Source organism: Acyrthosiphon pisum, chromosome A1, assembly GCF_005508785.2.
Source record: "Acyrthosiphon pisum isolate AL4f chromosome A1, pea_aphid_22Mar2018_4r6ur, whole genome shotgun sequence".
NCBI classification, from domain to species: domain Eukaryota; kingdom Metazoa; phylum Arthropoda; class Insecta; order Hemiptera; family Aphididae; genus Acyrthosiphon; species Acyrthosiphon pisum.
Window position 1 is genome coordinate 53,706,156 of NC_042494.1, and position 20,905 is coordinate 53,727,060.

Consider the following 20,905-nt stretch of genomic DNA (forward strand, 5'->3'; position numbering starts at 1 on the left):
TGTTGTATTTATATTGATTTTATAGGATATCATACATTAGCACATTATATTTTACATGCATAAAAATGTGAAAAATAAATAATAAAAATTATTGATTGAATTTTTACACTCGTAACATTTTTTTTATGTACTTATTTTGTTAAAATAATAAAACAAACTTAAATATATTTATTTGCGGGCACCTCATTCATCTTAAGTCCTTGCTATTGCATTGGAAAAAAAAAAAAGCAAAAAAAAAAATGTTTTTTAACCATGGCAGTTGACGGAATTTGATTGAAAATACAGGAAAATGAACTAAAAAAGGAAAATATGACCTTAAAATGCAAAAAAATAAATAATAAAACTTTTATAAATAGATTCGTGGTAACATAATTCAAATTATGTACTTACAAAGGTACGTTTTACAATCGCCATAAAAATGCACTTTACTACAAATTCACAGCCCCAATGATAATCATGATTGATAGGTGGAAGTGAATATCTGTATCGAAAACTTTTATACATACTTTTATACTTTTATTAACTCTATTTTTTTTAACTATTAATTATACTGTATTACTGTATCACTGTGTCACTCTCTGTGTAATTTTAATTTAATTAAAAAAATTGTTTTTGTTTTTTTTTGTTAATGTTCATTTAAATTGTGTTTGTCCCGTATTTTATTCAATAAATAAATAAATAAATAAATAAAAATAAAATAGTAACTAATTTTCAAGCCCCCCCCCCCTCATTGAAAAATCCTGCGTATTGTTTGTTCCTTTATTTAAAATACTAGTATAACGTTTTATAATTTCATATAGGGGGGTATTTAAAATTTTTATTTCTAACACTGGACATCCTTCCCACCCCCTTGGCGGCCAAAAAGAGGGGTGGAATTTTATGATCGCCTCAGAGTTTTATAAATATGGCCCTACCCGCAGATATTGTTGGTAACTAATAGATTATGACTGTTATTAGTTATTACCGAGATGGGTACAACTGTACGAGTCATTTGTCGATTACGATATTATTGTGGCTTTTCTTCAAATTGTTTTCAATACCTATAGGGGTGCGTTCAGAAACGTTATCCACTATCATCAGTCAATTCCCACCGTCGTTCAGAAAGTATTTAGGGCGTGTCGGCGTTCAAAAACGTAGATAACTAACTAGATAACTAATCTCCTCTAACGGACTCTGTCGACCGTCACAACAAAATTGGTTATAATGGTTACTGGTTGAAACCTACATTTAATTCGCGCCAAAATCATGACATCCTATAAAACAAGAAATAGCCATAAAATTAAAATATTATTATATTAATTAACGAACAAAGAATGAAAACACAAGAACATGACAATTGTCAAATGTCAATTAGTGCTTCGTGATTTAGTGTTGAATAATTTGTAATTTAAGAATTTAAAATACCTACTAATTGCAAACATGTTTCCTCAGGTCACAGTCGTAAGTGTATAAAAAAATATTGCAAATTTTAACATACTATATACCTAACATTATATGTTATTTTAACATATATATAAGTAGTGAGTAGTAAGTACTTTAAATGTTTTTGTTTCAGAAGAAATGTCCCATTTGCAATGTTTACATTATTTCAGATAAAATGTCCGAACATCTTAAAAGTCATAGGTAAGTTAAAAAGGAAATATACCAAGCAAATGTCTTGTAACATGTTAGTACTTGGCAAATATTTCTATCTCAAGAAGTCTATTAAGAAATGAATATTAATTTAATAGACACTGTTGTGATTGATTTTTGTTTCATAAATGCTCTCTTCTTTAAATTAATACTTATAGTGGTGACTGGTGGCTATGGCCTATGCTATTATTATTGTTTCTTGATAACTGTAGTTAACTATAACCTTAGAGTGTTATTTTTTCCTTATAGTTAGTGATTACTTTTGTAGTATAATTAATATAACTTATATAATTATACTTATTAATTTATCTCATTGGTATACTAATATACTATACATTCTTGGCCCTTTGCCTGTTATAAATAAATAATAAATTGTTTTTTCTAGTCAAGACCACAAACTAGTGCCACAACATATCACAACGTCTAAACGAACTAGTTTATTTGATAATTTATCTAGTAAAGCAAGGTAAATAAGTTTATATAGTTGTGATATTAATTTTAATTGTTTGTGAATATATGAAATACTTTCATAATGTTTTAGCTGTAATAAAAAGCTAGGTAAATTTGGGAAATTTATTCAATTTATACAACTTTTATTGTACTTTCTTAGTCCTCTTCACCTGTTAATACATAAATTCATTTTTTTCATAGTGATGACCAAGAACTAGTGCCACAACATAATATCACAAAGTCTAAACGAACTAGTTTATTTGAAAATTTATCTACTGAGACGAGGTAAATTAGTTTATAGTTGTGATATTAATCCTTATTGTGAATATATGAAATACTTTTATAATGTTTTAGCTGTAATAAAAAGCTAGGTAAACTTGGGAAATTTATATAATTTATACAACTTTTATTATACTTTCTTAGTCGTCTTCACCTGTTAATAAACAAATTCATTTTTTTTTTTAGTGATGACCAAGAACTAGTGCCACAACATATCACAAAGTTTAAGCGGACAAGTTTATTTGATAATTTATCTAGTGAAGCAAGGTAAATAAGTTTATATAGTTGTGATATTAATCTTAATTGTTTGTGAATATATAAAATGCTCTCATGATGTATTAGCTGTAATAAAAAACTAGGTAAACTTGGGAAATTTATTCAATTTATACAACTTTTATTATACTTTCTTAGTCCTCTTCACCTGTTAATAAACAAATTCATTTTTTTTTTTAGTGATGACCAAGAACTAGTGCCACAACATATCACAAAGTTTAAGCGGACAAGTTTATTTGATAATTTATCAAGTGAAGCAAGGTAAATAAGTTTATATAGTTGTTATATTAATCTTAATTGTTTGTGAATATATGAAATACTTTCATAATGTTTTAACTGTAAGAAAAAGCTAGGTAAACTTGTGAAATTAATTCAATTTATACAACTTTTATTATACTTTCTTAGTCCTCTTCACCTGTTAATAAACAAATTCATTTTTTTTATAGTGATGACCAAGAACTAGTGCCACAACATATCACAAAGTCTAAAGGAACTAGTTTATTTGATAATTTATCTACTGAGACAAGGTAAATTAGTTTATAGTTGATATTATTTTTCATTTTTTGTCAATATAATAAATAAAAGTGCTCATTTAGTTAGATGTTAATGAATAGTTTGTAGTATGTTATTAACATTTATTACGACTTGACACTTTAGAAGTTAATAATATATTTATTGTTTAGTACAAATGAAAAAAGAATAAAAAATTGGACAAAGTCGGAGACACTTTGCCTTATTGAGGCGTATGAAAATAATATTTCAATATTTGAATCCAACTCAAAAAAAAACCGCTTAGGTTGGATTCAGATTTCAAAAGATCTAAAGAAGTACATTTTCAGATATTTGTTTAAAAATTTTAGATATAATAATATAATAAATAATTTGTATATCTTTAGAAAGCAGATTGAATATACTGAGGATCAATGCCAAGGAAAATTCAAATATTTATTATTATGTTACAAAAAAAAACTCGATAATAGGCATGAGACAGGAAGTGCTGTTTATGCTTTTGAATTTTTTAATGAGCTAGATGAGTTATTTGGTAAAAAACCCAACATAAAACCAAAGCATTTGGCATCATCTAGTCGCGTTTACAATGGTTAGTAATACATTTTCAATTTATTTATAACCTATAATAAAGTTATCAAATACATTTATTATTTATAGGCCTCAAAGAAAGTGATGGTATCCTCAACGAGGATAATGTGGCTTCACCAAAACCTTCTTCAAACACTCCTCCGGAAGCAAAAAAACAAAAAAAAAATCCAAGTGTACACGAAGCAGCTATTCAAAAAAGACATGATGAAAAAATGGCCATGTCACAACTTGCTCTTGATACATATCAAAAGTATATGGACAAAATTTTAGAAAAATTGTAATTAAGTCGAATTATTTATGTTTTACTACAGAGAATACAATGCAATCAAGGTAGATTGTATATTATATTTTATTTTTTAAATATTTTTGTATTTTATTATTATAAAAATAATATTATTACAACATGTGATATTACTTAATTTAGTTATAAAAAAAATTGTACTCTGTAAAATTTTATTCATATATAATTTATTATATAATACATATTAAACAATATAAAATTTAACACAATAAAGGAATCAGCAGTATTAGGCATTGTAAAGTTCACACATTCTATCTCGCTTTAATTTTCCTTCTGTACGGCAGTGATCTTCTGATGATTCTCTTGTAGGATTAGCACATTCAGATCTTTGGTGTCTCAAAAAATTCATCCCTTCTTCAATATAATCTTTTATATTGGCATCTGACTTGTTTTTTAAACACAAATTGTGTAATACACAAGCTGCCAGAACTGTAGATGGAATGAAGTCTGTCCTTGACATATCTAGGTATTTAAACCGTCTAAATCTACCAAAAAATAGAGCGAATGAACGTTCTACAGTTTGTCTGGTTCGAGATATATTAAAATTGAAGTTTTTTTGTGCTTCTGTTAAACGACCTCTATTTATGTATGGCTCAACACACCATGTAAGTGGAGGATATGCTTTATCGCCTAAGATGTGTTCATCATTTGGGAAATAAAACTTTTGATTTCTCATAATATTTATGAATATATCTGAATTTCGAAAGATACGAGTGTCACTCACAGAACCCGGATAGCCAACAAAAACATCAGTAAACTTTAGTTCAGCATTTGTAATTGCTTGCAGGGTAATTGCATAGTTGCATTTTCGTGTGACATATACTTCTGCATCTTGTTTTGGTGCCTTTATGGGAATGAAAGTACCATCTACAGCTCCAATGACATTTGGGATACTTGCCATGCGAAAAAACAATTCTTTTTGCCGTTCCATTTCTTCTCCGTGCGGCCAAATTATAACGTTGGAAGCATTCATTATTAATAAATTGATAATTCTGAAAAATGATACCGACAGTGATGATTTTCCCATATCAAATTTTTCTCCAACTGATCTAAATATTAAACATAGAAATAAAGTGTAAAAATCTAAGTATTTTGTTATCAATTAAATTAAGTTAAATTGAGAATTCTGATTTTTGTATTTTTAAATATACTCATAGACTATATTTTCAAATTCTTACTACTTAACATACCCCTACTACTAATGTAGTATCCTGCGGTGGTACAAACTTCTGTTTTTTAAATGCAAATCCCCCTTTTTTACTGTAAATTATTTAGTAGGTTTTTTTATAAATTTTGATGTACTTAATTCAAAATTTGAATGAGTAGTTTCTTGGTTATAAAAGTGTTTGGTTAATAGTCATTAAAAATGGTTTTACATAAATATAAAATAGACGTAAAAAATCAACATAGGCCCCATATCTTATAAACTCATTACCGCAAGGACCTTTTATCCTTAGAACACAAAGCTAGGTAAATAACTCAAAAACTACCCGTACAAATTTTAATTTTAATTTTAAATACCAGAAAAGTTATCCACTGAATAATTTACAGTTAAAAAGAGGTGTTCTCATTTGAAAAATAGAAGTTTGTTTCTCCATTAGAGACTCCTTAAGTAGTACAAAATATCTTAAGAATTTGAAAATATGGTCTTAAAGTAGGTATATTTAAAAATTCCAAAAATCAGATTTTGAATAACTGCATTATTGAAATTGCATAATTAGGTTAGGTTAATAAATAATACTTATTGTATATTTTAATATTTATTAAGTAATTAGTATTATTATTTCATCTCAATCTTAATTGTTAATTGAACTTGTAAAAATATTAGTCTACCTAACTCATATCACAAGCATTGCTTATAAATTATAACAGAGTAGGTACCAATCCACATATTATAATACTTTTTGTATTAAATGTTTTTGATGTTACAAAAATATTCATCATGTATTTATGTTTATATTTAAAATATACAAATAAACACTACAGTTTGGATGGGTGCTATTAGTATAGCTGCGGTGTATGCAAGATTTAAAAAAATGTTTACATTAGGAAATATTTTTTGTCCCAGTTAATTATATTTATGACACTTAAGTTTAAAACAAATTGATATAAAAAATTATAATAGGTAGATTTTGATTTTAAATACATGATGATATAATGACAAAAACTTATCACTGATTTAATAAGAGTATTAACTATTACATGGTATAGATTATATACTGGTACCTTAAAGAATCCATTAAGAAATATTTTAAAACTATATATATTATATATACAGTCAGACTTGGTTAACTCTTTAACAATAAATCATGAACATATAGGATTATATTATGATATAATATTTATAAATATTTGTTATTGTTGATGCATCAAAAATGTCTAGTCCTATTAATTATTAGTAAATTATATAAATTAGATAATGTTCTACGGTTTTATATAAATACAATGCTTTTCATTATCATCTATGCATCTATGAAACTATAAGGTAAGTACAGTGAAAACTCTCTATAACGAATCTGAAGGGACCAAGATATTTCTTTCGTTATAGTTATTGTAATAGAGGGTAATATTAGATGAGGAGAAGTAATGCTAACGCGGTTCCTCCTCCGGTCCTCGATCTAACCGGAAAAAAAAAAAAAGAGGGTAATATTAGAAGGTTATTACTTATAAATCAAACCAAACAATATAACGTAATATTTACATTACATAGAGTTTTTCATTAGAACGAGTTTTCAGTGTATTATTGTATTAACTATTTACCTACCTATATGAATCTGGAGTGGCAAGTATCCAAAGGACAGACAACAACTGTTTTACTATGGGAATTTCAGGTCTTCCTGTTTTTTTTTCTTTATTGGTCATGTTGTTTTGACTTATTTCTATCATTGGTAATAGAGTATTATAGAACACTGTTCTGGATAATCTAAAATGTGTATAAAGAAACATATTTATTTTGTTTTTGTAATATTTACCAGAATGCATAATACTTATTGTATTGGTAAACTTTTTACTTACCTAAAGTGGCTTTGAAATACATTATCCGAATAATGAACAACAACATTTTCAATATAGTTTTGTATCCTGATTGGAAAGTCTTTCTCAAAGGTTAAATTCTCATCATCTTCATCATCATCGTCATTAAAAGTGAATAGTCCACAGTCTAAAAGTAATTTGAATGAACTACTTGCCGCTATGGCTAGAATTCTTTGAGGATTAGTCATAGTAAAATTATTACAATATCATAAAATATGTCAAGTGATGTACAGATTAAAAATAAAGAAATTAATTATTTTATTGTACAAATTAAAATAAACCTATAAATAGTATAAAATATATACAAATAAAAAATGATTATATTATCACTTTTAATATTACCAATTACGGTAACTTATTTCCATTAACATACCACGGTAATCTGGTTGATAACTGAATGGTTCAATGAAAATAGGCGGAGTCATATCGTTCCCTAGCGAAAAAATAAATTCTACATGGATAACGTTTCTGAACGCACCCCTGTAGTTATCGGAACTTGGAAGACCATGCGTGAATACTGATAACTAATCGGTGATTACCATTTACCATACCATGGTCATAAAATTAATTTTTCAGTGGTATAAATATGGTGTTATATTCATAGACCTTATACTAGTATAAGGTCTATGGTTATATTACGGGTTTCGGTGCTATAGTATACGATGTTAGCAACGGCAAAATCCATGTGACTCCTTAACACCGATACGGGCACACCGCACACGACAATACGGCATGATTATTATATATTTTTATTAATTATTATGTAGTATACTAGTATCTTTAGTATCTATACCTGACTACCTATATGGTTATATCGGACATCTAAAGTCTAAACTATATATCATTGTAGTTTTGCTTAAAACGTGTTAATAATAATTTATCATTATAGTAAAAATATCGATTCAGATTTGTGAAGAAGAACAATGGAGGACGCCCAGCCTGCTGAGGAGATGAACGGTCTGCCGCCTGCCGAAAAAGCAAACGACTATGTTGAATATGAAGCAGAACTGGACACCTCTGACGAAGAGGTGGGTTTATACTACCTAGTTATTCACTGTTAACTGTTTAGATTTTGAATTCATTTTGACGATATGTATATTATTTTTAAGGACATCAGGAACACTGTTGGAAACATACCAATGAATTGGTATGATGAGTATCCACACGTTGGTTATGATTGGGACGGTAATAAAATCATTAAGCCTGAACGTGGAGATCAGTTGGATAATTTTATGGAAAAAATGGAGAACCCTGATTTTTGGTAGGAATTATTAATCAGTGATTATTTTGAATGCAGACTTATAATTTGTTGATCATAGGCGTACGGTTAGAGATTTACAAACTGGACAAGATGTCGTTTTAAGCGATAAAGATGTAGAATTGATTCAACGAATAGAGTCTAGTAAAATACCTGATTCAACATACGAGCAATATGCGGTAGGGTTTTTCATTACATTAATTAATGATTTCATGTATATTTTATAATCATATGTATATGTATTTAGCCATGGATTGAATGGTTTACATCAGAAGTGATGAATATGCCCATTCGTAATGGAGCTGATCACAAACGGTCTTTTATTGCTAGTCGACAGGAAGCTCAACGTGTTGAACGTTATGCTAGATTAATAAGAGCAGGTCTTCTAAAAACTAGAGAACAAAAGCGAAGGGAACGCGAAAAGAAACGGGAACGCAGTTTCTATATGATGTGGAGTACAGACGATGCTGAAGATCAACATATGAGACGCATTACTGATCATATACCTGCACCAAAGAGAAATTTACCATCTCATGCAGAGTCTTATAATCCTCCTCCTGAGTTCTTATTCAACGAGCGAGAAGTAAGTTATTATTATTGTATCTTTAGGTATTCTACAGTGTTTAATATTTTTCATATTAGATGAGGATATGGAAAAAACAAGAAGAAACTCCTTGGAAGCGCAAGTTACATTATGTACCACAAAAGTATTCTAGTCTTAGACAAGTTCCAGCATATCCCAAATTTATCAAGGAGAGATTTACAAGATGTATGGATTTGTATTTGTGTCCTAGAGCTAGGAAAATGAGGGTTAGTATATTTTTATATTTTATTATTAAATGACAAATTATTATTATTAAATTATAAAATAATTTTAATATTTTATTCGTAGTTAACTATTGAGCCAGAAGATCTATTGCCTAAATTGCCAAGTCCTAAAGATCTACAACCTTTCCCTACAATTCAATCATTGGTATTTAATGGCCATACTGATATGGTCCGCTGTATATCTATTGATCCACTTGGTCAATATTTGTTGTCTGGATCTGATGACATGACCATTAAAAGTAATGAACACTATTTAAAATATATATATATTTTGATTTAATATGTGTAATAGATAATAACAAGTATTATATATTTATTTAAAAACAATCTAATTTTGTACGTGTTTAAAAAAAAAAAAATTATTTTCAGTATGGGAAATTAGTACGGGTCGTTGTTTGAGGACTATACCAGTTGGTGGTATAGTGCGTAGTATTGAATGGAACCCAAACAAAGCTTTATCATTGGTTGCAGTTGTAGCTGATCGCAAATTATTAATCATAAATCCAGGTGTTGGTGATCATCTAATAATTTCCAAAACAGATTCTATTCTATCCACACCACCTGTTCAAGAGACTATTGGTATGTTTTGTTTTGAAACAATTTTTTTCTTGTCTGTTGAGTGATAATTTAAACATTTATTTTCAGTCTCTGATAAGGTCAAAGCAGTTGTTCAATGGGACGATGCAACACCTGAAGAATGGGAAAATGGCATTCGTCTTGTGTTGAATCATTTTAAAGAAATAAAACAGGTAAATAAGTAATTTTAAGATAAATTATAGCTGTGACTCAATTATAATTAGATTAATAAATACTTTTTAAATATTTTTAATGGTATCTTAAATATTGTCCACTATTACACAATTATGATGAATTGTACTTTTCAGGTGACATGGCATGGCCGGGGAGATTATGCTGCTACAGTTATGCCAGATGGTGCTAACCGATCAGTTCTCATTCATCAAATGTCTACTAGACGTTCACAATTACCATTTGCTAAATCTAAAGGATTGGTGCAATCTGTTCTATTCCACCCAATTAGGCCATTCTTATTTGTTGCAGTAAATTATTATTTTATTTTAAAATATATAACCATTGTTCTTTACTTTAAAAAAAAAATTAATAATTCTGCTATTTTATTTTTCAGACTCAAAAAAATATAAGAATTTATGATTTGGTTAAACAAGAGTTATTTAAAAAATTAATGAGTTACGCGAAATGGATTTCATCAATGGCTATCCATCCAGGTATACATATTTTGAACTTTAATCAGTTAAATAATTTATGCTTGAATTATTAAAAATAATTCTATCATTGCATTTAAAATTTTAAAACTAACACCAAAAAAGCGGTTGATCAAGCTGTACAAGATTAAAAGAACAAATTATAGTAACTCATTTACTCTGTATAAAATAGTAATTTATTATCCTTATATTAATATTAATCAGAGTAGAGTTGAGTTAAAACTGGATCATAGTGTTTAAAAAAATGTATAGTAAAAAAGAATATTTAACATATCAACAATAACTTTACTCAAAACCTGATTTAATTAAGGTGGTTCTAGTCAGTAAAAATAAATTTTTAAACTCTCCGCTGTGACAAAATTGTGAGACTGAATTGTTTGATTTTAATACTGTTAAAATAATAACATTTCTTAACATCTCCTCTACAGAATCGTCTGAGCGATTTTTCAAAGTTTGAACTTAAGACAATATTACAATTTATAATATCATTTAATTTTAGTTTTTACAACATTTTGTTCTATCATATGTATTGAAGAAATTCAAATTTTAAAAAAATTCCTCGACTATTCTTTAGTCTCGAGGATATGTTAATACATTTTAGGTTTTTTACAGAATTAAAATCGCACCAGCCTAAGTCTTTCAATTTTTTACAGCCAAGGTGTGTTTCTACTTGAGCACTAACCAAATATTTTTTCTAAATTTAATATACTGATGTGCCTGCGAGCGCTACAATGCCTTGAAATACGCTGCTGCTTGTAGTTCACACACACTAATGTTAATTTACACTTGTACACATTGATATGACCCAAATGTACCTGCCCCATAATTAGCCTGATTCTTACCCTTTAAAAAATGGCAGACTGAAGCTCCCTTAACCTTTTCATTGTTACACTATTTAATATTTATGCACTGAAACATGTGTGTGCTACTTAAAATAAAATATTTTTTATTTTTTATTCATTTTTAAATTTTAATTTTGAGATCCATATGATCTAATTATTTAAGTTTAAAACAATGCGAGCCGAGGTTTCCTAAATTTGTACGATTATTGGCAAATTATAATATTATAAACGCAAGAACGTAATAGTACATCTGGATCAGTGAATGTTGTAAATGTTTTGGACGTAATAATACTCGTTTGGAGCAGTGAAAGGGTTAAAGGCTTTTTATATTGTTAAAATTGCACGCTACTCCTCTTTAATTGTAACTGAATAGTAAACAGTCGAAAAATTATTTATTTTTATATTTTACAATTGTAACTTGCCTTTAATTCATTAAACACTTATTAATTTATTGATTTTAGATTCTGAGCGGAGCGAGGGAGCTATTGTTTTTACAATGGTGTTTATTTATTATTTTTTTTTCTTTTCTTTTTCTTTTTATATCATGTATACAACATTTCTTCCAGAAGGAGTGTTTCGATTTCAACATAATATAGTACCTTATCTTGTAGCAAATTGGATCAAGATGGTACTTTAGAGAGGTCATTTTTCGATTTTATTAATAGTTATTTAATGCCACGGGAAAAACCACTGGAAAATTACAAAAAAAAACGCTAAAAATGGGATTTTAATTTGTAACACTTTGTTTATCACCATAGAAACGAATAAAAAATTATCATATTTTAATATTAATTCAACTTGCATGATAAAATAAATAATAACAAAATATAAAATATCCAGACTGACAAACTGTCTCCGCTCAGAATCGTTTTTCTTATACGATGATATTATACCATTGAATTCAAATCTAATACAACCATTATACAATGACCCACTTGTAATCTACTGTACAGCAGAGCGACATCCACTTACCTGCTTTTTAAAATTAAAATGCTGAATTTTATATAAAGTTATTTTTTTGTATACTAGTTATATACGTCATGTTTTGTTTTATTACTATTTTAATAATCTTATTGATATTTAGGTGGCGACAATCTTATTGTTGGAACGTATGACAGAAAAATGTTATGGTTTGATCTTGATCTTTCGACCAAACCGTACAAAACTCTTAGATTACATTCAACGGCTGTACGTTCTGTTGCTTTCCATAAACGTTATCCTTTGTTTGCATCTGGCTCTGATGACCGAGCTTTGATTGTTTCTCACGGAATGGTGTATAAGTAAGTTTATTTGCTTTATTTTTAATTTTCTTTATCAATGTTTTAAATTATTTTATTATTTTATTTTTAGTGATTTGCTTCAAAATCCATTAGTTGTCCCATTAAAATTACTGAAAGAACATGAGGATTGTTCAGATTTTGGTATTTTTGGCGTGACATTCCATCCTACTGAACCATGGGTGTTTAGTTGTGGGGCAGACAAAACTATTAGGCTGTTTACGTGATTTTTAAAATTTATAATTTAAGAATGATTTTGAAATATACTTGACCATACACATTGAATATTAATGTTTTTAAACCAAATTTAATCCTCCTTAAAAAATAAGCACGATAGTTTGGATTACCAACTGACAGTTAATTTTAATTCTATTATTGATGATAAAATGTCATTATTTTGTAAGGAATAAGAGAATGGGTCTGTGAAGGATATTGGTGAAAGTTGGCACCTTGATGAATCACAGTGATACACTGATACTACAGAACAGGTTGTATCTAAGACTGGTTAATATTGCATTTATATGAATTATTTATTTGATAATATGTGATAACATATGAAAAAGTATTCTGATAAATTATTTTTCATACTTGACTCAGCCTTGAGATTGCAAAGAAAATTGTATGAGTTAATTTATTGAACTTGACAACTGAATAATAATTATGTTTGAAATAGCTATTCAAACTGTTTGAAATATTTGAATTTGAAATTTCGTTTTTCTAGAACTTTGAACTGTTAAAAGTAAAATGTCTTGAAGTTCAAGGTATAGAGGGTTTGAAGAGTTCAAGAGCCCACTCACAAGTCACAATAGAACTAAAATATCTCCTGTAGTTTGGATGAGAATAAAGAATTCTACAATAAAAATTGATATATTATTATGATATACCTATCTAGAACCTAGGTATCTATCAGACTTTGTGGTAGGTAGTATTTTGAATAATTTTCAAATATAGATATGTATAGGTAATATTTAGCTACCATTGAAAACAGATTTTAAAACGACGTTTATGGTACTTTCGTCCAGTTAGTAGTTAGTTGCTTAGCTGAAAAATAATTAGCACATTTATGTGATTTTTACAAATTCCGTCAAAATTTTAACTTAAGCCAATCATAAAAATTTAGTGTCGATTTAAGTTCAACTTTATTTTTAATTACATTTTAAACAAATCATAAGGAATCTCTCATCACAATGTCAAGTTTTTTGATCGTGCAAAAACTATTGACAATAATTTATTATTGAAAATTAACTTAAAAAAATCGATTATGTTCATGGCTATAAAGCTTTAAGCGTGTCAACATTGTTTTACAGTATTTTATTTAAAAATAGAGAATTTAATTTAACCGATTTTATAGTTATGTTATAACCAATGTTCTTTTAATAAAAATATATATATTTTTGAAATTATTTAACTTGTACCTAACCTACCTACCGTTTTTCTGTTGCGCCTTGAGTAATTTTACCGCATGACAAAAACGTATTATATAACGTATGTATAATACGTTTTGTAATGAAAACATGTAAATTAATAAATAATAAAGTATTAAAGAAATGTAAAATACTACAAGAGAATATATATATAGGTACTGGTAATTATTATACTTATGTCTTATATTAAAGTTCAATAAGGCTGCGCCTTCATAATTTTCTTTAATAATATGTATTATAGCAGTGGTAATTCTTTCTAAATCAGGTGGAACCAAAAACTCGTTTACATTGTATAGACCCATTCATTTATCACCAACTTTAAGCAAACTCTTTGAAAAAATTATTCTTTAATGAATTCTACAAATCTTACAAGATACAAAAATCATATCACAATTACGTACTCAATTCGGCTTTTGTCCAAATATCTTGGAATAATACTCGATAAACGATTAATCTAGAAAATTCACTTTCAAATCAAGAGAAAAATTACCAACTCCAGACTGCATAATTGTGTCGTCCTCTTCTAAAGTCTAAAATCTAAATTAAATATTAAAATCAAACTATACTCCTGTACGTACCTGTGGGATGTGATCTATAAACAGTTCAGCCGTATGGTATATAGATTTGCCAATGTGCAAGCGGGCACGTAATTGGTGCTTATTTTTTTTTTTTTTTTTTGGGGGGGGGGGGGTGGGGATTAACTTTTTTCAGAATAATTGAGGCTTAAAAAATGTGCTAATTAATTACTAGTTACTAAAATACGGTCTTTGGAGGGGGAGAGTCAATCACTCCCTTCACCCTCCACCCCCCTAAATTACGTGCCTGCTTGTTAAACCATTTAACATCCACACCCAATTCGAGCATTCCAAAATATATCGTTCCGTGATATTAATGGTTCCTAATGGTATTTAATACTAACATACCGTTGCACAAAGAACTAATTTATGACTGTTAATGACCTTGCTAAACTTCCTTATACTTACGTTTCCATTCTAAATGTATTTCCAGCACTAACCCTCTAACATTCGCGGGAAGCAATAGGACTTCGGTCGGCCATCGGTCCAATCGAAAAAAAACCCTTACATAAGAAATTTTGCCTCCCTTTCTATTACCGATAAGTGATAACTCTCCTCACCGGCTAAGACGCAACTGGAATCGCGATTTATTATTATACTAATAAATAAATATAATTTAATTAGGTACCTACCTACTATTACATGCAATGGGTAACTACTTGTGCGTGATCTGTGTGGTAGATACCTACCTACTACTTATGTGTTACGTTGTTTTTTACTGTACAAAGATTAGACGTTACATTGAGGCCGCTATAAATGATTGTACTCAAAAAGTTATGACCTCCAGACGTGACTTATAACATAACATAATACATATAGGTACCTGTCGAGAACAGTTTTATATTTTTGACGTATAAAATATACATAATATTGTAATATTTATGGGTATATTATTACAAATCGTAAAAATATACTTCGTATTATTATAATCCACCACAAAACTTAGTATAAAAAACAAAAGTAATCAATTTTTTTGTTGAAGTTAAACTTCGGATCTATCATAATTTGTAATGGTAAATATGTTCCTAACGTTGCTATCGCGGTTACACCTATTATTTACCCACAAGTCACGCACATTATAATTACCTACCTGTCGTTTGTGCACCTTGATATTTTTTTAAAATTGAGGACGATTCAACTGTATAGGCAATATTGTGAATTGTCCTGAAAGCAACCACTGCGTGTTATATTATTGAAACTAGTTTTTATCTCGGACGTTGAATTCGATAAGGTCAACCAACTTGTTCGTGTAATACATCAAAGTGTATTGATTCGGTTTATACGTAATGTAGAAAATATGTTAATTTAATTCAACAGCTACTGTATAATATTTAGTTGCACCTTGTTTGGTTTTAAATGAGCTCGGATAACTTTTTAGGATTTCTAAAAACATAATTTACCCAATGGAGGAACCTACCTATACAACGCGATTGTCGACTACTATGCATCAGTGCAGCAGTCTATTAATGAATACACGTAGTGGCTGCATTAAAATATATGACAATACCTATTTATGTTGAATTGTTCAATGTACATGTAATACGTATGGTAAAATCTATGGTAAATTGCTATACTTATAACTATTACAATACAAAAATATAATAATCTATAAGACACTGACATTTTAAGAAGAAGATATTTTTTAGCATATCTTTCTGAGATCAAAATATCATTTAGGTGGGTACTTTGTAATGTGTATTGCTTGCGTAATGGCGTTGAATTCATTTTTAAATTAAATTGTAGAAATTAAATATTCAAAATAGTATAGGTAATAGAATAAATGCTGATCTACCCATCTTTTTACTCGGCGAAATCAGAATAGTTTTTCGAATAGGGGTGGCTGGGGGAAGTACTGGGGGAAGCAAGCATTGTTATATCTCTGGGTTTAAGACTCTAATTAATGTTATGCACTGCTTATGCTACTTCAATAAATGGATGCATGAGCATATTGACTACAGTGTGTCAAATGTTAATGTACCTATCGGATTTTTTAAACAAAAGCTAATATTTTTTTTTTATTTAATGCAAATGACCGGTATTCTCCCTATTCCGGCGGAATATCGGCGACACATGTTAAACACATGCAAAAAGATAGGGAAAATATATTTATTTTTTTAAATAATAGTCAAAACTAAAAGTTTTATTCATAGATAGTTACCTAATGAAAACAAATGCCAATGGATAATACCGAGTTGTATAGTTGGATCATTGATTATCTGCAATACACATATAATATATTAATTATTATTTATTGTTATTATATATATTGATCGGTATTTCACCTTTTGAAAAATAATTAGAAAATATTTTTCATCGATGAATCATAATACTATCATATGATTTGAATTTATAATCACTATCTCCATATTTTGTTTTATATCATATACATCTATAACATTGGTTCCCATCCTATGGTCGCGAGACATTGTATGGTGGACCGTGAATCATTATAATAAGTAATTATATGATACCTAATTGTGGGTGAATAGAAACAAAATTTCGAAATAAGTCTCATTGACCAATAACTACGGTCTAAGTACATATAACTATTTTTATAAGTTGTTGATGTATTACATTGGTTATGTTATGAAGAATCGAATTCAATTGATACATTTTTACCTTCATAATAATTGTCAATAAGAAAATTGATAAGAGTAAAAATTATTTTACCTCCAAAAAATGTGTATCAACTTTGTTATCATGGTTCTCATGAACGAACTGTGATAACTCCAAAATTTTTTTTTCACTTTTCGGCGTTGTTGCGGAGAATTAATTAACGTAAGTATCAATCCTGTTTAATTAATTGCTGATTTTTATAATTTTTTTAATCAAAACATTTTGTTTTCCGGGTGAATAGAAACATACCAAAAGTATATAAGCCAGATCAGCGCGGCAAATATGTTTAAAATGTTGTTTTTCATAAAATAAAGGCTATAAGTAAGTTATTTGAACGCTTTTTTTTAAAAAAAAATTCAAAATTATGTTTCTATTCAACCTCAATACAGTTGAATAACAAATTCTATGAAAACTAAGCAGCTGTTTTTTTTCACACACCTGCGGGTGAATAGAAACAGCGTACCTACTTAAAAAAATTTATAAAATCAAATTTTATAGTTGGATAACCGTTGAAAATTCTATCATGTAATTCACGGTGAGACCCAAATTTTGATGTAATTCACAGCATTGTGCATATTTTAGATCCAGAGATATAACATCTGAAAGGTGTAAACCTGTTTCTATTCACCTACAATTAAATTTGATTAAAATTGATCAATTACAAATCATTATTATAAGCCTGCTATAAGGAATTTAATTATTTTTGTTTATTCATACCTGATCTAAATTCTAAAATGTGCGAAATTAAATGATTCTTGCTTATAGGAAAAATAAGGTCTAAAATAGAGGTGGTTTGTGATATATCAAAAGTTCTCTAAGTGGTTATGTAGTGTCAAAAAGTTTGGGAACCACTGATGCATAAAGTAGAAATAAATTAAAAATATTTTTACCTTAACTTAGATTAGGTAAGTACAAGAAATTGTTTTTTCAAAGAAATTACTTCTAAAAATTAACTGTACACATTTTAACGTGAAAACGTCTTATGATAATATTGTTCTGATAAGAATAAGTTTTTGTTATCATTCTTAACCTTTTTGTATGGTCAACACAATTTTAGGTGCACTGGTTTATTGGATAACCGAGGTGACCTGTATTACCCACTGATCCTATTCCCCAGTCACCCTACTGTGATTGAATTCAAATTTATCACATACAAAGTACTTTGTGAAAAGTGACCTACTCAATGTTATAAAGTACCTAACTATGCTCTTAATCTACTCTACAGCAGGAGCGAGTTCCCTGCTGTTTGTTCTAAATTGAATTCCGGCTCGAGTTCTTGAAAATAAATGTACCAGCTTTTTTGGTTTAAAAAGTGTTCAAAGTTAGCTGTATACTACTATACTAATATACTAATATTATACTTGATAATAATTTATTGTTTCTGAATGTTTTTCATTTTACCCCTAGATAATATTGCGTATTATACATTAAATGATTACGCCTTACACAAAAATACCAAGATAAGTATTATTTATAGAATGTTGCCATGTTGGTACTAAATTAATTTTTTTGACATTTTTTCTTAACAAAATATTAATGTGTTGAGTTTAAAAATAATGAGTGCATTTTAAATATTATAACAGGTACCTACACTACATAGTGATTAGTGAGAGTTATTAATTCCAAGGCTACGATATAAATCGATTATAAATATATAATCGGTGTGACTGCGAATTTGAAGTTTGAACATCCGGACTTCCTATAGTTAATAATGGAGAAGTAGAGGGGCTTTTAAATGGTCTTCGATTATTAAAATATTTATAATTTCCTGGTTTTAAAAATTATGGTGTGAAAATAATTTTAACGGCTTATATTCATCTTTTTATTGTTTTATTAATAATAATAATAAAAAGTTAAAAGCGAGAGTTAAAAAAAGTTTTAGTTGCTTAACTGAAACTTCCATACAATTTTCAGTTTGTTCGAATATTTTAGACTTATTATATATTATGTGAATATGCGTATAGGTTCCTAGTATTTTTATCAAGACATAATTTTGAACCCAAAACGATTATAATTGTAGTACACATTTTTAAAGGATATTGCTTAATAATATATCATAATTCAACGGTACATAATTTGTACTTAAAAATACAATTATTTTTAAAACGTGAAATGAAAATGTATCTAATTAATCAAAATAGGTATCTTGTTTAACCATTTAAGTACCAATACAACGCTCTTATAAAGTTATAAAGATTATAATATACTCACGTATACGGTAAATATAATCTATGAATGTAATTTTAAATAAAGATTGTAAAATCAATATCATTTGTTTTTGTGGAAAAGTTATTCTTGTGTTAGGCGTATAAACACAGAAAAGTATAAGTGGTTCTAAGGACGAAGAAAACGAGTGTTCAACCGTTTATTGTAGTATGGTAATACTATATAATATTATTTATCTTTTACTTGCACAGTGAAGATTAAGCTATTTAACTATGTATAAGATGTACCTACTATATAGTATGTACTATGCACTAAACGGTGAAAAGTGTTAATATAATAATATCAATTACCTATAATATTATTAATCAGAATAAAATATACCGAACTCGTTCAGGAACAATATACCTAATATTATTCTCGCTTATGATTAATAAGTAAAATAAAAATATGTGGGACATTGACGAATTAGTATTAAAGACAATCAGACATCAATAATTTAACTAAAATGTTATTTCAAAGTGGGCGTGGCGTGGTCTATTAAACAAATTACCCATATAGTATGTTTTGTTCGCAATTATTAATTATGTAATAATAACCAAAATCATTGTTTAATAGAATGTAATTATATATTATGCAGGAAGCGTTTAATTTCGTATACTCAATTATATATAAAAAAGAATAAAATAAAAAATTTTTTGTGGTAGGTACCTATTTTGCTAATACATCTCAAATATTTTTTATGCAAAATCGTTAAATATTTTTCAGTAGGTAATTTACAATTTGTTTTAGAATGTTTTTTTTTATTTTTATACCAATTGACTCAACATGAAATTAATTTAAGTGTTAAATTAAAATATATAGAAGATTTAGATTTACAAGTAAACAATCTAACTAATATCATACAAACAGCTACATGCTGGGCACCCACAAATTAAATGAACCCCATTCTACTTCATTCAATCACCCAAATCATAGTTAATTATTTAATTATAGCTGAAAAACGCTTAACAAAAGCATTGTATTACTGGAATAGACTTACCCTCATAAACACAATTACGATAGCCTAGCAAAGAAACTTAACAAATCCTTACCAAACATATATTGGCATCTTTCAAAAATAATTTATCCAATCTCTCTACATAAGATCGTAGTCTGTGCCTTGTGTTGAAGCAACTAAACAAGCTTTTGGTTACAATTCTACTAAAATTCTAATAAAAAATATACTGGTATATGCCCCAACACTTTTATAAGTCATATCATTTTTATAAGATATATCATTTTTGAAAAAACTACTTATATAACATATTTATTTTGGCGCAAATGATAGGTCATTTTTGTACATTTGGCGCTTATGTCATATAGCCGTACGTTAATAATTGTAGCTGTTATCATATTATCTATACAACCATATATAACTAATGTCTAATGGTAATAACTAATAAGGTATATTATATTATAAAAATACACAATCCAATTAGTTTTAATCGAGTTCAATGCGTGTAGGTACCTATATAGTTTATCACTATATAACTCAATTAAAGCGTTTTAAAAACATGTATATTTATACAATTTGTATTATTCGAGAAAAAAATAGGTGTGTAGCGAATATACG

General features: G+C 28.2%; 3 protein-coding genes and 1 long non-coding RNA gene across 8 annotated transcripts; 3 read left to right on the top strand and 1 right to left on the bottom strand.

Moving 5' to 3' along the window:
• The first annotated feature begins 1,127 nt into the window (after nucleotides 1–1,127).
• Nucleotides 1,128–4,126, top strand: LOC107885883. Of its 5 annotated transcripts, none has more exons than XM_016809590.2 (10): nucleotides 1,128–1,440; nucleotides 1,556–1,623; nucleotides 2,018–2,098; nucleotides 2,284–2,367; nucleotides 2,548–2,628; nucleotides 2,815–2,895; nucleotides 3,081–3,161; nucleotides 3,318–3,461; nucleotides 3,531–3,733; nucleotides 3,802–4,126. In XM_016809590.2, exons 1-10 carry the CDS (start codon nucleotides 1,420–1,422, stop codon nucleotides 4,011–4,013), a joined length of 1,056 nt encoding a protein of 351 aa, XP_016665079.1. In that variant the 5' UTR covers nucleotides 1,128–1,419; the 3' UTR covers nucleotides 4,014–4,126. The 5 variants fall into 5 exon arrangements, with proteins under 5 accessions (XP_016665079.1, XP_016665080.1, XP_016665083.1 ...); XM_016809591.2 differs by having other exon boundaries at nucleotides 1,559–1,623; XM_016809594.2 differs by lacking the exon at nucleotides 2,284–2,367.
• Nucleotides 4,127–4,168: 42 nt separating this feature from the next.
• Nucleotides 4,169–7,341, bottom strand: LOC100569112 (putative nuclease HARBI1). The gene is made up of 3 exons (XM_016809589.1): nucleotides 7,049–7,341; nucleotides 6,798–6,956; nucleotides 4,169–5,082 (listed from the first exon to the last, which is right to left on the bottom strand). Exons 1-3 carry the CDS (start codon nucleotides 7,252–7,254, stop codon nucleotides 4,260–4,262), a joined length of 1,188 nt encoding a protein of 395 aa, XP_016665078.1. The 5' UTR covers nucleotides 7,255–7,341; the 3' UTR covers nucleotides 4,169–4,259.
• A 454-nt stretch (nucleotides 7,342–7,795) lies between these two features.
• Nucleotides 7,796–12,799, top strand: LOC100163927 (ribosome biogenesis protein BOP1 homolog). Its single transcript, XM_001952079.5, has 12 exons — nucleotides 7,796–8,094; nucleotides 8,176–8,327; nucleotides 8,386–8,503; nucleotides 8,572–8,907; nucleotides 8,967–9,134; nucleotides 9,217–9,391; nucleotides 9,522–9,731; nucleotides 9,798–9,901; nucleotides 10,037–10,210; nucleotides 10,297–10,396; nucleotides 12,320–12,515; nucleotides 12,586–12,799. The coding sequence occupies exons 1-12, from the start codon at nucleotides 7,990–7,992 to the stop codon at nucleotides 12,737–12,739; spliced, it is 1,992 nt and encodes a 663-aa protein (XP_001952114.1). The 5' UTR covers nucleotides 7,796–7,989; the 3' UTR covers nucleotides 12,740–12,799.
• Nucleotides 12,800–17,233: 4,434 nt separating this feature from the next.
• On the top strand, nucleotides 17,234–17,456 carry LOC115033613. The gene is made up of 2 exons (XR_003838893.1): nucleotides 17,234–17,289; nucleotides 17,369–17,456. It is a non-coding gene; the product is annotated as an uncharacterized LOC115033613 (long non-coding RNA).
• The last annotated feature ends 3,449 nt before the right edge of the window (nucleotides 17,457–20,905 follow it).

What these genes read in the sequence shown, in the direction of transcription:
- LOC107885883 (XM_016809590.2), top strand. Translation starts at nt 1,420, where the DNA reads ATGTTTCCTCAGGTCACAGTC. An exon ending in TGTTTCCTCAGGTCACAGTC is followed by an intron (nt 1,441 to 1,555) that starts GTAAGTGTATAA and finishes TTTTTGTTTCAG; the next exon opens with AAGAAATGTCCCATTTGCAA. An exon ending in AATTTATCTACTGAGACGAG is followed by an intron (nt 2,368 to 2,547) that starts GTAAATTAGTTT and finishes TTTTTTTTTTAG; the next exon opens with TGATGACCAAGAACTAGTGC.
- LOC100569112 (XM_016809589.1), bottom strand. Translation starts at nt 7,254, where the DNA reads ATGACTAATCCTCAAAGAATTCTAGCCATAGCGGCAAGTAGTTCATTC. An exon ending in GTATTTCAAAGCCACTTTAG is followed by an intron (nt 6,957 to 7,048) that starts GTAAGTAAAAAG and finishes TACACATTTTAG; the next exon opens with ATTATCCAGAACAGTGTTCT. An exon ending in GCCACTCCAGATTCATATAG is followed by an intron (nt 5,083 to 6,797) that starts GTAGGTAAATAG and finishes TTTAATATTTAG; the next exon opens with ATCAGTTGGAGAAAAATTTG.
- LOC100163927 (XM_001952079.5), top strand. Translation starts at nt 7,990, where the DNA reads ATGGAGGACGCCCAGCCTGCTGAGGAGATGAACGGTCTGCCGCCTGCC. An exon ending in TCTTATTCAACGAGCGAGAA is followed by an intron (nt 8,908 to 8,966) that starts GTAAGTTATTAT and finishes TTTTCATATTAG; the next exon opens with ATGAGGATATGGAAAAAACA. An exon ending in ATCAATGGCTATCCATCCAG is followed by an intron (nt 10,397 to 12,319) that starts GTATACATATTT and finishes ATTGATATTTAG; the next exon opens with GTGGCGACAATCTTATTGTT.